Below are 16,634 nucleotides of genomic sequence, written 5' to 3'. Positions count from 1 at the left end.
AAAATAATGTAATATGTGTTTGGGAATCAGTTTAGGTTTGTGAGCAAATTTTCAAATGATAGCTTACTATAAACACACCACCAGACTATAGAGGCCTGATAAATTTACGTTTTACATTTTTAATGATGATAATTCATAGCTCTTCTGCTTTTCTCATCTCTAACACATCCTTTTCTTCACACACTGCACTGTGGTGTCTCTGCACATTTCAGGAACAATATAGACATAATTTGATCTAAAGGCTCTCAGACTGCTCAAAGACCAAGTACCCCAAAAAGTACCACAAGTCCTGCTTCCTGTTTCCAGATACACTCTTGCTCTTATACATATCCTTCTACTCTATTGATGCCCTGCTCTTTCCATGGAAAACTATTCCTCTTCTACCTTTTCCTGCTAGATTATTTAATCACCTGATACAACTTAAAATGTTATTCAAGGTACAAAGATCTGAGGATTGATGTTCAAAGCCAGCCTGCCCACGAAACTACCTGAGACTCTTATTTCCAATTAACTATCAAAAAACCAGAAGTGGAGCTGTGTAGTAGAGCACTAGCCTTGAACAAAATAGCTCAGGGGCAGTACCCAGGCCCTGAGTTCCCAGGACCAGCATAAGACAACTCTTCTCTCAAAACTCCCTCTAGTTCACTTTTGATCAACAACTCAGTTACTCTTCAAGTCATTACTCCCAATTCTGTTACTTTCAAAGTAATGCTCTAGACTGGCTCTCCACAATTTCTCACATCCAAATAACTTTTCAAATCAAAGAGAGGTGTATTGAACGTTCCATTGCTATGGCCCTTCCCTCCTGTCTCCAAGACACACAACTGAGGCCAGACCCATTCTCATTTCTCTAATCCTATTATGAAGACAATAGAAAGGTGGTATTGCACATTTTTTGTGAGTGGCTTGGAGACATTGTGTAACTGTAAGCAGTGTCTCACATGTAGCTTGAGGAAAGCTTTAATATCATCAGGTAACTGACTCTAACACTATAAGGAAGCTTTCAGTATGTTTGTTATTACTTAATACGTGAGTAATGGGAGTGAACAAGAGGATCATTTCACACAGATTTCTTGAGTAAAATTTTAACTGTAGTATAATGAGTAGTTTGTGAATTGCAAAGTCTAAACCAGAAGTCGTTGATGATGTCAGAATCTACTTATATCGAAAAACAAACTTTACAACTTTGGCAGGGGTGGTGAGGGGGGGAATTAGGAACGGATGGGAAGGGGAAACAAAGGAGGAGGCAACAATGCTTGATAAGAAATGTACTCATTATCTTGCCCATGTAATTGCAACCCCTCTGTACAGTATTTTCACAATTAGAAAAAAATAATCCTCCCAGGAAGGAAATGGCAGTGAAGTGCTCTATGTGAGCTTTCTGTTCTGCCTTATGGCAACATCTTCAGGTTATTTCAGAATTAATCTATTAGCACTGTCTAACCATGATAATGTTGAGAATGAGCAAATGATACAAGGCAAATGGAATTTATGAGGAATCAAGCATTGATTTCAAGATATTATATATATCTTATACATATAAAACTCTGTTGTGTTATTACATTATTATGTTATTTTTAAACTCAACATTAAGTTTTAGAATAGACTTGTAAAGCATTTCCTCCAAATATGCCATTCTTTTAATTCTTTTTTTAAGAAAATAGGTTACAAGGGTCTCCCTCCTGACTAAAAATTAAAATTACATTCAAGTAAATTCTAAAAAAAAGAATATAAATTTGAAATAAAAAGCAATCTAAAATTATTTCTTCCAGCCATCAGTACTCCATGATGCACATGCAACTGATCTTGATAAGGAGCAGAATCGAATACCAATGTTCTTATACCTAAGAAGTATCTTTTAAAACAGAAAAAAGTTATTAAGAACCATTGTCTTGTGAATATCTAAGATATTGTAAATTTTTCATAATGTGAAAGACGCTCAATTAAGGAAATTATGCAAATGCTTATGTTTGCTTATTGTACAGTAGAATATACTATTTTATACCCATTGTTTATTTCTTCTCAACCAGGAAGAGTCACTGTTGAGGCACTCTCTAGAAACCCATATTTTGAAATATTCTGTCTTTTATTTAAGTAGTTTGAACACTTCTATTATCTCTTGTTAATCTCGATTAATATTTACAGAGCCTAATTTAGTAATTTTGGCAGGTCAAGACAACAAGTTTCTAATAGGGCTTGTAGTTCTTTCCTACCTTGCTTAAAGGAATTCAAAAATACCCTTCACTGTGAGTATGTACTGACACAGACTATTTACAGGCAACATTGTTTGATCATGTATAAGACTAGCATCTCTGAGCAAGAGGTACCCTAATGCTCCATCTTCATGAATTCATGAACAGAGTGGAAACATTTCATGTTTTCCTATATGGAGAAAAAATTTGGTATTAAGTATATATTGAGACTTTAAATCCTTAGTTAATGAAGACAAGCATGTTCTTCCCTAGATGTTTATAATCCCAAATATATTCCATTCATTCTGGGAATATAGCATTATTTGTAAGAAATTGACCATTATGTATCCTACTTTTATTATTTTGCAAAAAGTCATCATTACATACATTTTGGTTACATTAGGTTTTCATTTTATTTTATACTTTTTCTCACTCCCTTCAACATTGCTCAAGTAGCTAACTACAATTTGCTCTCATCTGATTTCACATTCCCCCGGATAAATTTTCTTGAATGGGTATGTCTCCACTATGCTTTTAAAATGTTTTCCCCCGTATATAATAGCTTTGGCCTCTTTCTTTGTCATCCTTACTGTAAACTTCTTGGAAGATAATATGAGATATCAATTGAATGTTTATCCCTAGCGCCAAAGCAAAGAATAGACATTCAAAATCATATTTGCTTAAATAGGGATTTGCTGTTTAAGAGATTACTGGAAGCCATTAAGAAGGTAAATAGCTTGGTGCAAGGGATTAGTGACAATGAAATGAGTAATCCATTTTGAGATGTTCTTTGCAGAGATTTGCTAGCACAGAGAAGAAAGATATAGGATGCTCACACAATATAAATGACTGTTTATGGAAGCTATAAATAGTGTTATCTCTAAAAATCCTGGACTTTTGAGTAATTATTTCACACATACACATATCCATATTCATTTATTGTTCATACCTCAATGAATAGCTAAAGTGCTGGCTTACCAGTCTCATTTTTGGGATATGAGACAATGGGAAGATAAATAACTTATGTAAGGTTGATATCTATTAACTATGGAGACAGTGTTCAAGCTCCAGTAATTTGCCTGTAGTTCTTGTCATATCAATCTATGTAGATCAAATTCAATGTGTTACTTCTTGAAGAGGAATATTTCTGTATTCTAAACCAGAATTAGTCTGGTTTAGCATTGTTTAGATGTGCATGCATAGACTATGTTTGTGCTTTGCATCATTTTGAAGATTTTTCCTCCTTAATAATCTTTCAATGAAAAATGTTTTAGGGTCTTGGGAGATGGAGACAGTAGAGTAATGACACCTGAGTGAAGAATTCCTCAAAAAGACAAGCTAGACATTCAAGTTTAATGAGCAACTGTAAGATTTATTAAGAAATTCAAAGAAATTAGTAGACTTTTTTATTTTATTTTTTTTGGGTCTGGTTGTGGGGCCTGAACTCTGGGCCTGGGCGCTATCCCTCAGCTCTTCAGTTCAAGGATAGCAATCTACCACTGGAGCCACAGCGCCACTTCCGGCTTTTTTTTTCCTGCTTATGAGGGCCTCAAGAATGCAAGTCAAGCCCTCTATCACTGAGCCACCTTCCCAGTCCAGAAATTAGTAGACTTTTATGATATGCTGTAGCCAATATTTTTGTTATGATTTTATAAGGGAGATACATTTACTAATCCAAACCACCACCCTCTTTTCTTGTTCATATATTATAAATAATCTGAAATATAATTATTTTTAAATTTTATTTGATTGTAAAAGTGATGTAAAGAGGAGTTATAATTATATAAGTAAGGTAATGAGTACATTTCTTTTCAAATAGTGTTATCCCCTCCCTTGCTTTCTCCCACTTTCCCTCCTCGCTTGCTCCTCTCCCCACCAGTTGTAAAGTTCATTTCCAACATAGTGTGTGGTGAGTATTGCTGCTGCATTGTGAAATATTATTATTATTGATATACTTGTTTCCAAAGGATTGAATCTGGTTTATACCGTAGTTACTCAGGCTTCTTGAAGCACAGATACAGACATCAAATCAGTGACAAATTATACAAGTTATCTCATCAGAACATACCCTTATAAGTTATCTTTATAATTTCAGTATTTAGCTGACATTCAAGTGTTTACAGATACTTTTATCACTGTATTTTCTTTCCAACAGTGACAAGAATACAATATCTAGTCATCAGTCAGACTTGGAGAAAACAAGATATTGTACAATTAAGAGAAGAAAGTAATTCCAGTGGAAGACACTTGCCTTTAGCATGAAGAAAGGCCATCATATATCATCATATTACTTGCTTTATTTGAAAAGGTCTTCTCAAAACATAGTTTTGAACAATAATACAATATCCATGTTTTTCAACATAGCTGGATAATGTTTTGTAACCTGTAACATATTTTGAAGGCCTGAATTTTTCTGTTGCAATTATCCCATTATTGACATGCTACATAAATATGTTTGTTTTAGTTTCAAAATCTGCAGAAATTACTCATCATTCAGAGAAAATAAACTGAAGATTTGATTGTGCTCAGACTATGACTTTATTTCAATAAGAATTATTAAATTAAGTACATATAAATAAAATTATTTACATAAAGTAATTTAGAAAGCAAAAGAGAAATAATAGAGGGAGAGAGAAAGGGAGGAAAGAAGGAAGGGAGGAAGGAAAGTAGCAAGGAAGGGAGGAGGAAAAGAAAGGAAGAAAGGAAAGAAAAACATTAAGATGACAAACCCTGAATCATTGTAGGCTTCATTTATTGTCTATCAATTTTGTCTGAATATCTTATCAAAGCTCCTTATTGTTCATATATATGTATATATATATGCTATATATAATTAATACAACATATGTGTAATGGAACATGTTATATTATATTCTTAGGATTGAATTCTTCAGGCTATATTTGAAGTTTAGATATCAAGCTTGAGGTAGAACCTAAGTATATGTTATTGTCTGTCTCTTGAACTTCAACTCATTTCTCATATAGATAAAATTAACCCATTTCTCAAATAAATGCCTTAATACTGTTTGTCTGGAGCAGAGCTGATCTGCTCTAGCAGAAGTAACTATACCAAACCTAGCTACTGAAATTAAGGCTATGTCTTTCTTTAGTTTAAGGCATTTCCCTTCATGCACTTGAAATGGTGTAATTTTTGTAAAAGAAAGATAAATGATACATGAGACCATCATGTTCAAGAGTAGACATAATCCCTGTCATATTCCATGTACCCCCAAATTATGATATTGCTCTTTTTTGTTTTTGTTGCTGTTTGTGGGACTTGATTTCAGGCCCTGGGTTCTTCTGCTCAAGGCTAGTGCTCTACCACTTTGACCCGGAACTCCACTTCTGTATTTTTGGTGGATAATTTTATATAAGAGTCTCATGGACTTTGCTGCTTGAGTTGGCGTTGAACAGCAATCCTCAAATCTCAGCCTCCTAAGTAGCTAAGATTACAAGTGTAAGATATCAACTCCTGACTTATATTGCTTTTAGTTTACTGTCTTTTCTAAGGGGCACGGCAATGTCAAAGGCTTAAATTTAACTTTGGTCATAGCCTAAGTATAAGGATATGCTATCTACCAATTTCTTTATGTGCATTCCTTTTAAATTTTATTATTATTATTAAGGTGGTGTATTAAGGTTGCAGTTATATAAATCTTGTAAAGAGTATGTTTCTTTATTTTTTCTGATGTCACCCTGTCTATTCTTTTTAAAATATATATATTTTTAGTAGTTTTACAAAGGAGTTGCCATTCACCAAAGCAGTTTATGAATACAATGTATCTTGATCAATGCTATGTGATTATATATCTGGGAACACTTGAAATGTTCAGTGGAAGGAGTATGAACTGAGGTCAGTAGTAAGTTGGATTCCATTTATTTTAGCTGGTGTGCATGAGCCCTAAATCTGAGGTGATAGCGATTAGTTAGACCCTACAAATCAATTCATACTGGAAAGTAAAGCTTAATTGTTCTCAAAATGACTACTGTTCCTTTTTCACACTGATACAAATAAAGAAGTTAATGGCCTGAGATGCCCTTGAATGAAAGGGCATCTAAAGTTTCCTCCACCTCCTTCTTCATAAGGACCCAGATGTTCTTTTAGTTAATGGATCCTTGGTCTGAAAATTCATCTTAGCTCTGGATACTGAGTATGAGATCATACCTTTTTTTTTTATATTGGAGTCACTTCTCTAAATCCCAAGATCATGAATCCTTTAATATATTCAATTTTGGAAATAAATTCCTAACTAGCCATTCACCAATGTGTACTTGGTGTACTTGGTGTACAATGTGTACAACGTGTACTTGGAACAATATATCCTATCAAGAATTCCCATAACTCTGGCCAGAGTTTGCTTATGATACTTCCTACTTTTGACTCTTTAAGTGCATGTCTTATCCCTTTTCATTTTTTCCCCAGATTTTGTGGAGCATAATTACACTGTCTACTTGTTGTTTGCAAGAGCCTGTTAATTACCACTGTCACATGATTACTTTCCATCACCAATTTTATGTCACTGAACTCTAGATCTGACCTCCTTAGCATCTTCAAGATTTGGTACTGTGTATATTTTTGAGTCTTATGCAACCTAATGTGGCCAAATCTGCCTTTCCCCAGTTGGGTTATACCTTTGCTTTCTGGTGTAGTTGTCAGAAGACCAAGTGGAAACTTTGTCTTACTTAAACAATTTCAAGGTACTTCTTTCTTTAATGAAGAATATTAGTCAATACAGGGAAGAATGGGCCATTCCTATAGGCTTAGAGTGACACAAAGAAACTATTAGAAAAGAAAAAGGTAGGATAATTCCTGTGGAGAAACAAATGTGTAAGCAGTTACTAGAAAGCAAAACTGTACCATAAATGATCAAACATCATAATCAGATGGGCCTTACCCTTGGGACACCAGGATGGTTCAATATGGTTCATTCATATCATACACCACACTGAGAGAATGAGGAATGAAGATTGCACACTCATCTAAAAAAAACTGCAGAAAAAGGCATATAATAAATTTCAAATTGTTCCCATGATAAAAATTCTCCCATACTAGTAGTAGAATTTACCTCAACCTAATAAAAGCCACATATAACAAGCTCATAGGTAGCATTGTTTTCAATTATTAAAACACAAAGTTTTATTTCTAAGATCAGAAACAAGGCAAGGAGCAATACCAGAGAAATCAGGCAAGAAAGTGACATAGAAGTTATCACAAATGGAAGAAAAGATGAAGAATGATGTTTGCAGATAAAATGATCTCTACTTATTTTACTGTGGTTCAAAAATAATTGACATTAGTGATAGGATGATGTTATTTCAATTTTTAAATAATTGTACTTAAATTTAGTATCTTTGAAAAAATATAAAAACATGTATTGTTATTTCAAATAATAGCACACAATCATGAAGCAGGAAAGCTTAGCTAGTAGGCAAAGTATTTGCAGAAACAATGTCTTTTTTTCTCATTTGATGAGTATTTAATGTCTGCTGATAACAAGTGTCTGGCTGAGAAGTTGTGAGTGTGCTACAAAGTATGGCTGGAAGGACCAATGTCCTAAATGATTTGTTTCCAGAGTGAGATTTTCACATGTGTACACTATAGAAGATTAAATTTAGAATGCCTAACTACAGCAATAGGACAAGATGCAAACATAAAGGGGATCCAATAGGGAAAAATGAAGTAAAACTCTCCCTCTTTGCAGATGACATGATCTTGTATTTAAATTATCCCACAGATTCCACTCCCAAATTACTCCAGCTGATTCGAAACTTTGGCAAAGTAGCAGGGTATAAAAGTAACCTTCAAAAATCAACAGTTTTGGAGCTGGGAAGGTGGCTCAGTAGTAGAGCGCTTGCCTTGCATGCCTGAGGCCCTGGGTTCCATTCCTCAGCACCACATAAGAAAAAAGCCGGAAGTGGTGCTGTGGCTCAAATGGTAGAGCGCTAGCCTTGAGCTAAAGAGCTGAGGGACAGCACCCAGACCCAGAGTTCAGGCCCCACGACCAGACCAAAAAAAAAAAAAAAATCAACAGTTTTTCTTTATGCTAACAATGAGAAGAGCAGCTGGAATCATGAAAGCAACTCCTTTAGTAATAGCCCAACAAAAAATAAAATACTAGGAGTTATCTTAACTAAGGAAATGAAGGACCTTTGTGATGAAAACTTTAAAAACCTGAAAAAGGAAATAAAAGCAGAACTTAGGAAATGGAAAAACCTCCCATGCTCCTGGATTGGAAGGATCAACATTGTCAAAATGACAATACTTCCAAAGGCTATCTACAAATTCAATGTGCTACCTATCAATATTCCAACCTCATTCTTCAAGGAAATAGAAGAGGCAATCCAAAAATTCATATGGAGCAATAAAAGACTCTGAATACAAAAACGATCCTTAACAGAAAGAACAGTGCTGGAGGAATAACAATACCAAATTTCAAACTCTACTACAAAGCCATAGTAATCAAAACATCTTGATACTGGCACAAGTACAGACCACAGGACCAATGGAATAGAATTGAAAACCCAGAAATGAACCCACAGACCTATAGCCACCTAATCTTCTATAAGGGAGCTAAAAGAATAGAATAGAAGAAAGACAGCCTCTTCAGTAAATGATGCTGGCAAAATGGGTTAATCACTTGTAGAAAACTAAAGCTAGATCCTTATATATCACCCTGAACCAGAATCAACTCGAAATGGATCAAAGACCTCCAAGTCAAAGCAGACACCCTGAAAACATTACAGAACGGAATCAGAGAAACCCTAGATCTCCTTGGCACAGGCAGAAAATTTCTTAATAGAGACCCAGAAACACAACAAATCAAAGAAAGGTTGGACAAATGGGATTGCATAAAATTGCAGAGCTTCTGCAGGGCAAAGGACATAGCTAGCAAGATCAATAGAAAGCCTACGGATTGGGAGAAGATCTTCACTAGCCATATAATGGACAAGGGTCTCATATCTAAAATATACTTGGAACTCAAAAAATTAAATCCCCCAACAACAAATCCTCAAAGAAACAACTGCCCAATAAATAAGTGGGCTAAAGACTTAAAGAGAAACTTCTCTGAAGAGGAAAGAAGGATGGCCTATAGACACATGAAGAAATGCTCAACCTCCCTAGCCATAAATTAAGAAAAGCAACTCAAAACAACATTGAGATACCACCTCACCCCAGCTAGAATGGCTATAATCAACAACTCTATTAACAGCAGATTCTGGAGGGGATGTGGCCAGAAGGGAACCCTACTGCATTGTTGGTGGGAGTGTAAACTTGTTCAACCACTTTGGAAAACAGTATGGAGGCTCCTTAAAAGACTCCACATAGAGCTCCCCTCTGACCCAGCAATCCCAATTTTGGGCATTTACCCAAATGATCACAAACAAGGCCATACTAAGGCTACCGGTACAACTATGTTTATCATAGCATTATTTATCGTAGCTAAGATATGTAACCAACCCTCATGCCCCTCAGTAGATGAATAGATCAAGAAAATGTGATATATATATATATATATATATACACATACATACATACATACATACATATATACATATATAATGGAATTCTATGTTTCCATCAGAAAGAATGACATTTCCCCATTTGTTAGGAAATGGAAAGACTTTGAGAAAATTATATTAAATGAAGTAAGTCAGGCCCAAAGAAACATAGGTCCCATGGTTTCCCTTATTTGCAATAACTAGTATATGTGTAGGACAAGCAGAAAAGTTGAAAAGCTATGCACATAAGTCCATATAAGATGATAAGTGAAAATAACCCCAATATAGGGACACAAGTATCTTTTTTCTTTCTTGCTATTGTTTCGAACGTATTTATAATGTACCATGTGATTTTTTTGTTTCTTTGTATGTTCCTCCCCCAAGGTATAACCCCTGATTTCACTGTATTTGATATCCGTGCCCTGCATTTTGTATATACACTTCTCTAATTCTGGGAGGGGAAGGGAAAAAACAAAGTGCTTAAATAAAGATACAGGTTGACCCATTATAACAATGAGATGTACAAAACACTGTGTTGAAAACAAACTTTACAACTTCTGCAGCAGGGCGGGGGGGGGGGGGAGGGAGGCAATTATGGAGGTGGGAGGAGGGAAGGGGTGATAGGGGAAAACCAAAGGGGGAGGCAACAATGCTCAATAGGAAATGTATTCATTACCTTGCTCTTGTAACTGAAACCCCTCTGCACAGCATTTTTTTGCAATTAAAAAACGTAAAATAAATAAATAAATAAATTTTGCCAGCCAAACTCAAGTGGATTCATAGCTAATGTGTGCCACCTAGTGGTTTTAAGGGAAGTTTCACTTACAAATATTTAAGATTTTAGATGAATTTTATTCATCCATTAGAACAAATGATATTGCAACTTTTGTAAAGAATTGGAATGATGTGGGAGCAAACATGTTAAGTGCAGTAAGTCAAGCCCAGAAATACAAAGGATGTATGTTATCTCTCCTATGTGGAAGCCAGAATTAATCTGTAAAGGTATAAACATAACACTTAGGAATGAAATCCAACTCCTTTGAGAATCAGCCCAGATGCCTCTTAATGGATTAGTGGAATTTGTGGCAAGGGATGGGATATGTGTATGTATGCATGCATGTATATGTATATATGTATACGTATGTACACACATACATATGCATATTGTAAATGTACATATGTATATGTATATATGTACATGTACACATATATGTACATATATACACATGTGTATGTGTGCATATATAAACACACAATGTAATTGTACTTTTGAAAGAGTGATACTGTACTGTTTGTAAAGAAATGGAAAGACATGCAAATAACTATGTGAAGTGAAAAAAGTCAGGCCTAGAGAGACAAGGTTGTTTTCCCTTGTATGTGGTAGATTTAACTTACAAACTTACAAGTAAATAAATTGGATGATATGTAAATGTATACAAATACCTTTTCTGAAGATGGTAGATTTAAGAGAGAACTCAAATAATGTAATTCCTTAGACAGTCAAAGTCAAAGTTGACCCAAATAAACATCAGGAAGCTCTAACCAAAGGCGAGGGGTCAAGGGAAAAGGGGGAGCTTAATGAAGATGAGAAAATAGGGAAAATGTAGTCAAGAATTCAATTTATATACTACAAAATTAAGAAAAGTGAGGGAAGCATTAGGTAGGGGGGAGATAATGAGAATATACAGGGGTTACATAGATGAAGATGCAATGTATTCATACATTACTTTGTTAAACAGCAACTCTTTTGAACAGCTATTTAAAAATAATTTAAAAAATAAAAACCCTTCAAAACAATTTAGAAAAATTTTAAAACTCTTTCACAAATTAAGAAAAAAGAAATGTCAATGAGTTCCTAATATTATCTATTTCACCCAGTTGTAAGTAATATTTCATGTTATATGGGTTCATTAGATGAGTTTCTAAAGTCCTGTCTGCTCACTGAAAAACAATGTGATTAAGAGTCTGGGTATTATTAGCAGTTGTTTTGTACTATAAGCAAGAGCAGATCACAGAAGCACTTCTGACAATGACAGTGAATATTGGAAGCAGCTTAAATGTCCAATATAACATCTATCAGCAGAATATTTTCTTTCTTTTCTTTTCTTTTCTCTTCTTTTTTTTTTTTTTGCCATGGGGCTTGAATGCTGAGCCTGAACGCTTTCCCTCAGCTCTTCAGCTCAAGGCTAGCGCTATATCACTTGAGCTACAGCACCACTTATAGTTTTCTGGTGGTTTATTGGAGTTAAGAGTTTCACGACTTTCCAGCCCCAGCTGGCTTTGAAACATGATCCTCAGATCTCAGCCTCCTGAGTAGATAGGATTACAGGTGTGAGCCACCAGTGCCAGGCTAGCAGAATATTTTCTATTTATAAATGCCTTTAGTATATCCCAGAACACTTTAAAAAGATACCAGTCTTTTATGAAATGGCAATTTTATTTTGTACTGTTAAATAACTTACAAGATAATTTCAACTATATGAGACTGATTAAATATTTTTAGTGACTATAAGTCCAAAATAAAATTACTAAAATATTTATGTACCTGTTCTTTTATTTTTCCAATTTTTACATCAGGTAAATGGTATTTGATTGAGGCTTATAAAATTTCTGTGTTGTGGCTGAAAATTTGTCAGTTAAAGGCAACTCCATCAGGTTTACATGTTCATTAAGTAAAAATTTTAACTATAAAGCAACCACATCAATGGGGGTTTTCTTTTTGATAAATGACCCAGAAGTGATTGTAGAAAATTGCAAATGAATACCTAATAGGTAATGATTATCTCATCTTGAGCAGCATGGCAATGCTTTTTGAGCTAGAGGGTACATTAGGCCTAATTATAGATTTAAGTTTCCAGTGGGTACCATTGTTATTCAGAAGCTTACCTTTGATATTAAAGCTCCCAAGGCTTCCTTTTCACTCCAGTAAATTATTAAATATGAATGTGTTTTATCTTCACTTCTATTCCTCTCTTGGGCTCTTCATTAATGGTCTTCTTTCAACAACAGAATCAGTCTTTGTAAGTTCTGAAAATGAAACTAATTACCATATTAGTATAAAAGTAATTAAAAATATAAAGAGCATGAGGAGTTTCTACATGGCTCAAGGTGAAATCTATAGCTATACGAGAGTCTGTCTCCATAAGAAATTCTGAAGGTTAAAAATTCCCATAATCACAATTTCACTACCTATTGAGTTCTAGGAAATAATAATATCTGAATCATATAATAAATAGTTTTAAGAAAGGATTTTACTGTTAATCTTTAAACTAATCCCATAAAAAAGTATTTCAATGACTAACTGAAGAAATTCAAACTAGATAAATAGAATGTTGATATTCCATACCATTATAGTTTACTAAGAAATTGTTTTATTAACCTTTTTATTCAGACAAATATTTATTGAACATTTATGGGTCATCTTAGGTGGAAGATTTTGCCAAGCATGAGTGAATTAAAGGCAGTTTTATTCTATATAGGCTGATAAAATGGAAAAATCTGAAATACATAGGCGATGAAAACCATTAAGGGATATAAAGAATTCTAGTGCAGTGCGATCTTTGAATTGCATTAGTAAGGTAGCATTAGCATATTAAAAGCAGTTTATAATTAAGGTATATTTTTTCTGAGTTTGAGATAGATAGATAGATAGATAGATAGATAGATAGATAGATAGATAGATAGATAGATAGATAGATGAGAGATGCCTCATGCAAGGGACTTAGACTGACTTGCTGATCTTTGTCATAGGCAATACTTAACAGGTAATGCATGTTCTACAACAGCTTGTCCCCATGGAGACATTTCACTGCCAATCTCCTCTACACATAAACATTACCTTAAAGCACAGAGGTCATTCTACTTACTTGGGGAGTCAGGGGTACTGTTCAACCTGACTTGGATCTGGCTCATATAACACTGGTTTGGGCAAGTAAATGGCAGCACTACTGAGTAGTTCTGGTTCTGATGATCACACAATGTTATCCAAAACTGCTTGCTCTCAGCAGGCATGTATGAACTTGTGTCATTCAAATTGAAACAGATTTATGTAAGATCTTCAAACTTGTGTATATACAACACCATGCTGTGTTTTTGGAGCTGCTATTGAAGGAGCAGCATAACAGTCAAATAATAACCATGTCCACATGACTTTTTGTTTTCACAGCACAGCTGTGAGTCAGATTGTGAAGTGCTGCTGTCACTTGATGAAAGCAGACTATGTAATAGCTTTAATAGCTTTTTGCTAGGCAATAGTGTTAGATCTGCGGGTGACAGAGATCATCAATTCTTCTTTTTTCCCCTAGATATCCTGTGTATGTATAGGGAATGCTGCTTTCCTTTCCCTTAAAAAGTAGATGTCTCATTTCAATAATTTTGAATTTATTTCTTCTCCAAGCATCTCTTAATTATATCCACACCTTAATCTGGAAGATGATACCCAGAGGTAAGGTACATATAGGACACGAGAATTTTTTTTAACCAAATCTATGGAACCCTTATATTTAACCACTTGGTTTTGTGTGAGTCACTGTAGGAAGACTCAGATTCCATTGTATATAATCAAAGACTCATTATAAAAATGGCTAAACTGGAGTTAAGTATGAGTCCCTGAATCTCCTTGTGTTCTTGCTGCCACCCAAAGGATAAAACAGACCCCATAACTTACCAAAGGAAAGGAGGCATCAGATCCAAGTATCATCAAGACAGTCTGAATCTGTAAAATAATCCTTTATAACTATCTACCCTATCTATTTTAGTATTTCCTCAGGAGATAATGCCTTTTAAGACGTAGTAAATACACTGGTGTTGGCCCATTGGACTGAAAGAGCAATGTAGTAACTTGATAACGTGTCACCAGCTATGAGTGAGTCACCTCTGATAACTCTGAGAGGAGTTCAAAGGTCCTAGGTAGCCGATATGTCAGGAACAGATAGGGTCAACGGCTTCTGTCAGGTGGCCTGTCTCACTGCTGCATAACTTGACCCAATTTCAACAAGAATAATGTCATATAAGCATTATGTAACAAGCACTAAAAAGCATGACTTTTTTTTTTTTGCCCAGAATGGCGATGCAGATCTGGTTCAATGTGGCCTCAAATTGGTAGTGATGGCCAACTGGAAAGAGTTGGCTTTAGCTGTAGAAGATGCATTCAAAAAACAGTTTTGTTTCCATTGGTGTTTATGTAATTGTAGCTATTCAATAGGCAGCTGTGGTTTATTTCACCAGTTTACCAGTTTGTTACCTGTAGTATCAAGTAGCAGACTAGATAGCTACCCATGGATACTATTTCAAGTGTCTGTCAAAATTGAATGGATCTGGTTCTTATGAGATTTGCTAAGGCAAAAGTGACAGCTTCCAATGAACCAGCTGCTGGTGGTCAATTCTTAGCTTCTGATTTTGTCTAGTAGGTGGCAAAAGTTGTTTCGCCTTAATTTAAAAAAGCATAATTTCCATGGACCAATGGCAGATTTGGCTTCTAAACACAAGAACCAAGAGGTTTAACAAACACTTGTCAGAGGTTGTAGCCATGCTGTTCTCAGACTGGAAGCAGGAAATATTCATGGGGGCATGGTGTCAGTGAAAAGACACTCTTCTCCCTTGGTCTCAAAGTCCTTGCATCTTTCCTTATCAAAAATGCTTCTCTGTACTTGACTCCTAGAACCTGTTGCTACCATTCTTCCCTGCTCTACTTCTGCCTCACTATTTTCCTCTTCCAGCTGCTTTTTGTTTAACACTCTCTCACTTATAGACTCAAGGAGAATGAATGTCTTAGGTTGTGTATACTCAGCTACAAAAGTTTGTTGCTCCTCTCAAAAATTCTGTAGCATATTCAGTCTTTTTCCTAAAGCAGGAGACAACAATATAAAAGGGTGAGGTTAGAAATAAGGGCAGAAGGAAGGGGAGGGAGGTTGTGGTCTCATAAACTAGAGTACTTTTTCTTAATGCCCCTTTGCTCTTGCTTCCCTGTTAAATAATTTTAATTGGTTTCATGTTATTATATTTAAATTATTATTATTGATATTGTTGTTGTGTATAGATTCCACATCTGACTGAAAACATGAGATAGATAGATAGATAGATAGATAGATAGATAGATAGATAGATAGATAGATAGATAGATAGGTAGATTTTTTTTTTGTCGGTCGTGGGGTTTGAACTCTGGGCCTGGGCGCTATCCCTCCCTCTTCAGCTCAAGACAAGCACTCTACCGCTTGAGCTACAATGCCACTTCTGGTTTTCTAGTGGTTTATTGTAGATAAAGAGTCTCACAGACTTTCCTGCCCGGGCTGGCTTTGAACCATGATCCTCAGATCTCAGCTTCCTGAAAAGCTAGGATTATAGGCATGAGCCACCAGTGCCTGGTTCATGCAATATATTTCTGTAATGATTTCTTTTTAACTTTTTAGGACATCTAAATTGCTTCCTCCATGATGAAGTAGCTGGATTGAAAATCAAAGCTTGGGTGTGATCAGATTCATCTAAGTCAGAGTCTGAGTCACCCTTATACTAATCTTGTTTCCATAAGTTGAAAGAACAATTTAGTCAGGAGGTTGGCTTATTCCAACCATTTGCATAAGTCAAAAATAAAAGCAGAAAAACAAATCTTTTGTCTGATGCTGGAGTGTGATAGACTTGTAGATGTGTAGGTTCTGGGCAACTGGCAATTTGCTGAGTACTTTGAAGTCAGCCTGTGTCAACTTACTTTTTAAAGACAGCGTTAGCCAGTGTGGAAAGATGAGGAAAAGTCATTACTTTTTGAGGACTGCGGTAGTGCATCTGAAGAATCCTCCAGAGGCTTACATTTTCAGGATTTGGTCCCCAAAGGTGATGATATTGGCTGTTGATGGAATCTTTAGGAGTTAGGGCCCATGAGGGCCATTATGGATGTGCCCTTAAAGAGAATATTGGAACCCAGGCTACCTTCCTCTGTCTTTCTTTGTT

At 35.4% G+C, this 16,634-nt stretch overlaps 1 protein-coding gene across 1 annotated transcript in view; it reads left to right on the top strand.

The window, feature by feature from the left end:
- Window positions 1-4,608, top strand: part of LOC138810082 (cadherin-related family member 4-like) — a 115,416-nt gene extending 110,808 nt beyond the window's left edge. The window contains exon 22 of the mRNA XM_069997265.1: window positions 4,348-4,608. Within this exon, the coding sequence (XP_069853366.1) occupies window positions 4,348-4,350 (3 nt within the window). The 3' untranslated portion in view covers window positions 4,351-4,608. The remainder of the gene's footprint in view (window positions 1-4,347) is intronic.
- Window positions 4,609-16,634: the final 12,026 nt, after the last annotated feature.

This window comes from Dipodomys merriami, unplaced genomic scaffold (assembly GCF_024711535.1).
Source record: "Dipodomys merriami isolate MVZ:Mamm:240054 unplaced genomic scaffold, mDipMer1.0.p SCAF_5, whole genome shotgun sequence".
Taxonomy (NCBI): domain Eukaryota; kingdom Metazoa; phylum Chordata; class Mammalia; order Rodentia; family Heteromyidae; genus Dipodomys; species Dipodomys merriami.
Note: the sequence above shows the minus strand (reverse complement) of the source record. Positions and strands in the feature narration are given on the sequence as shown.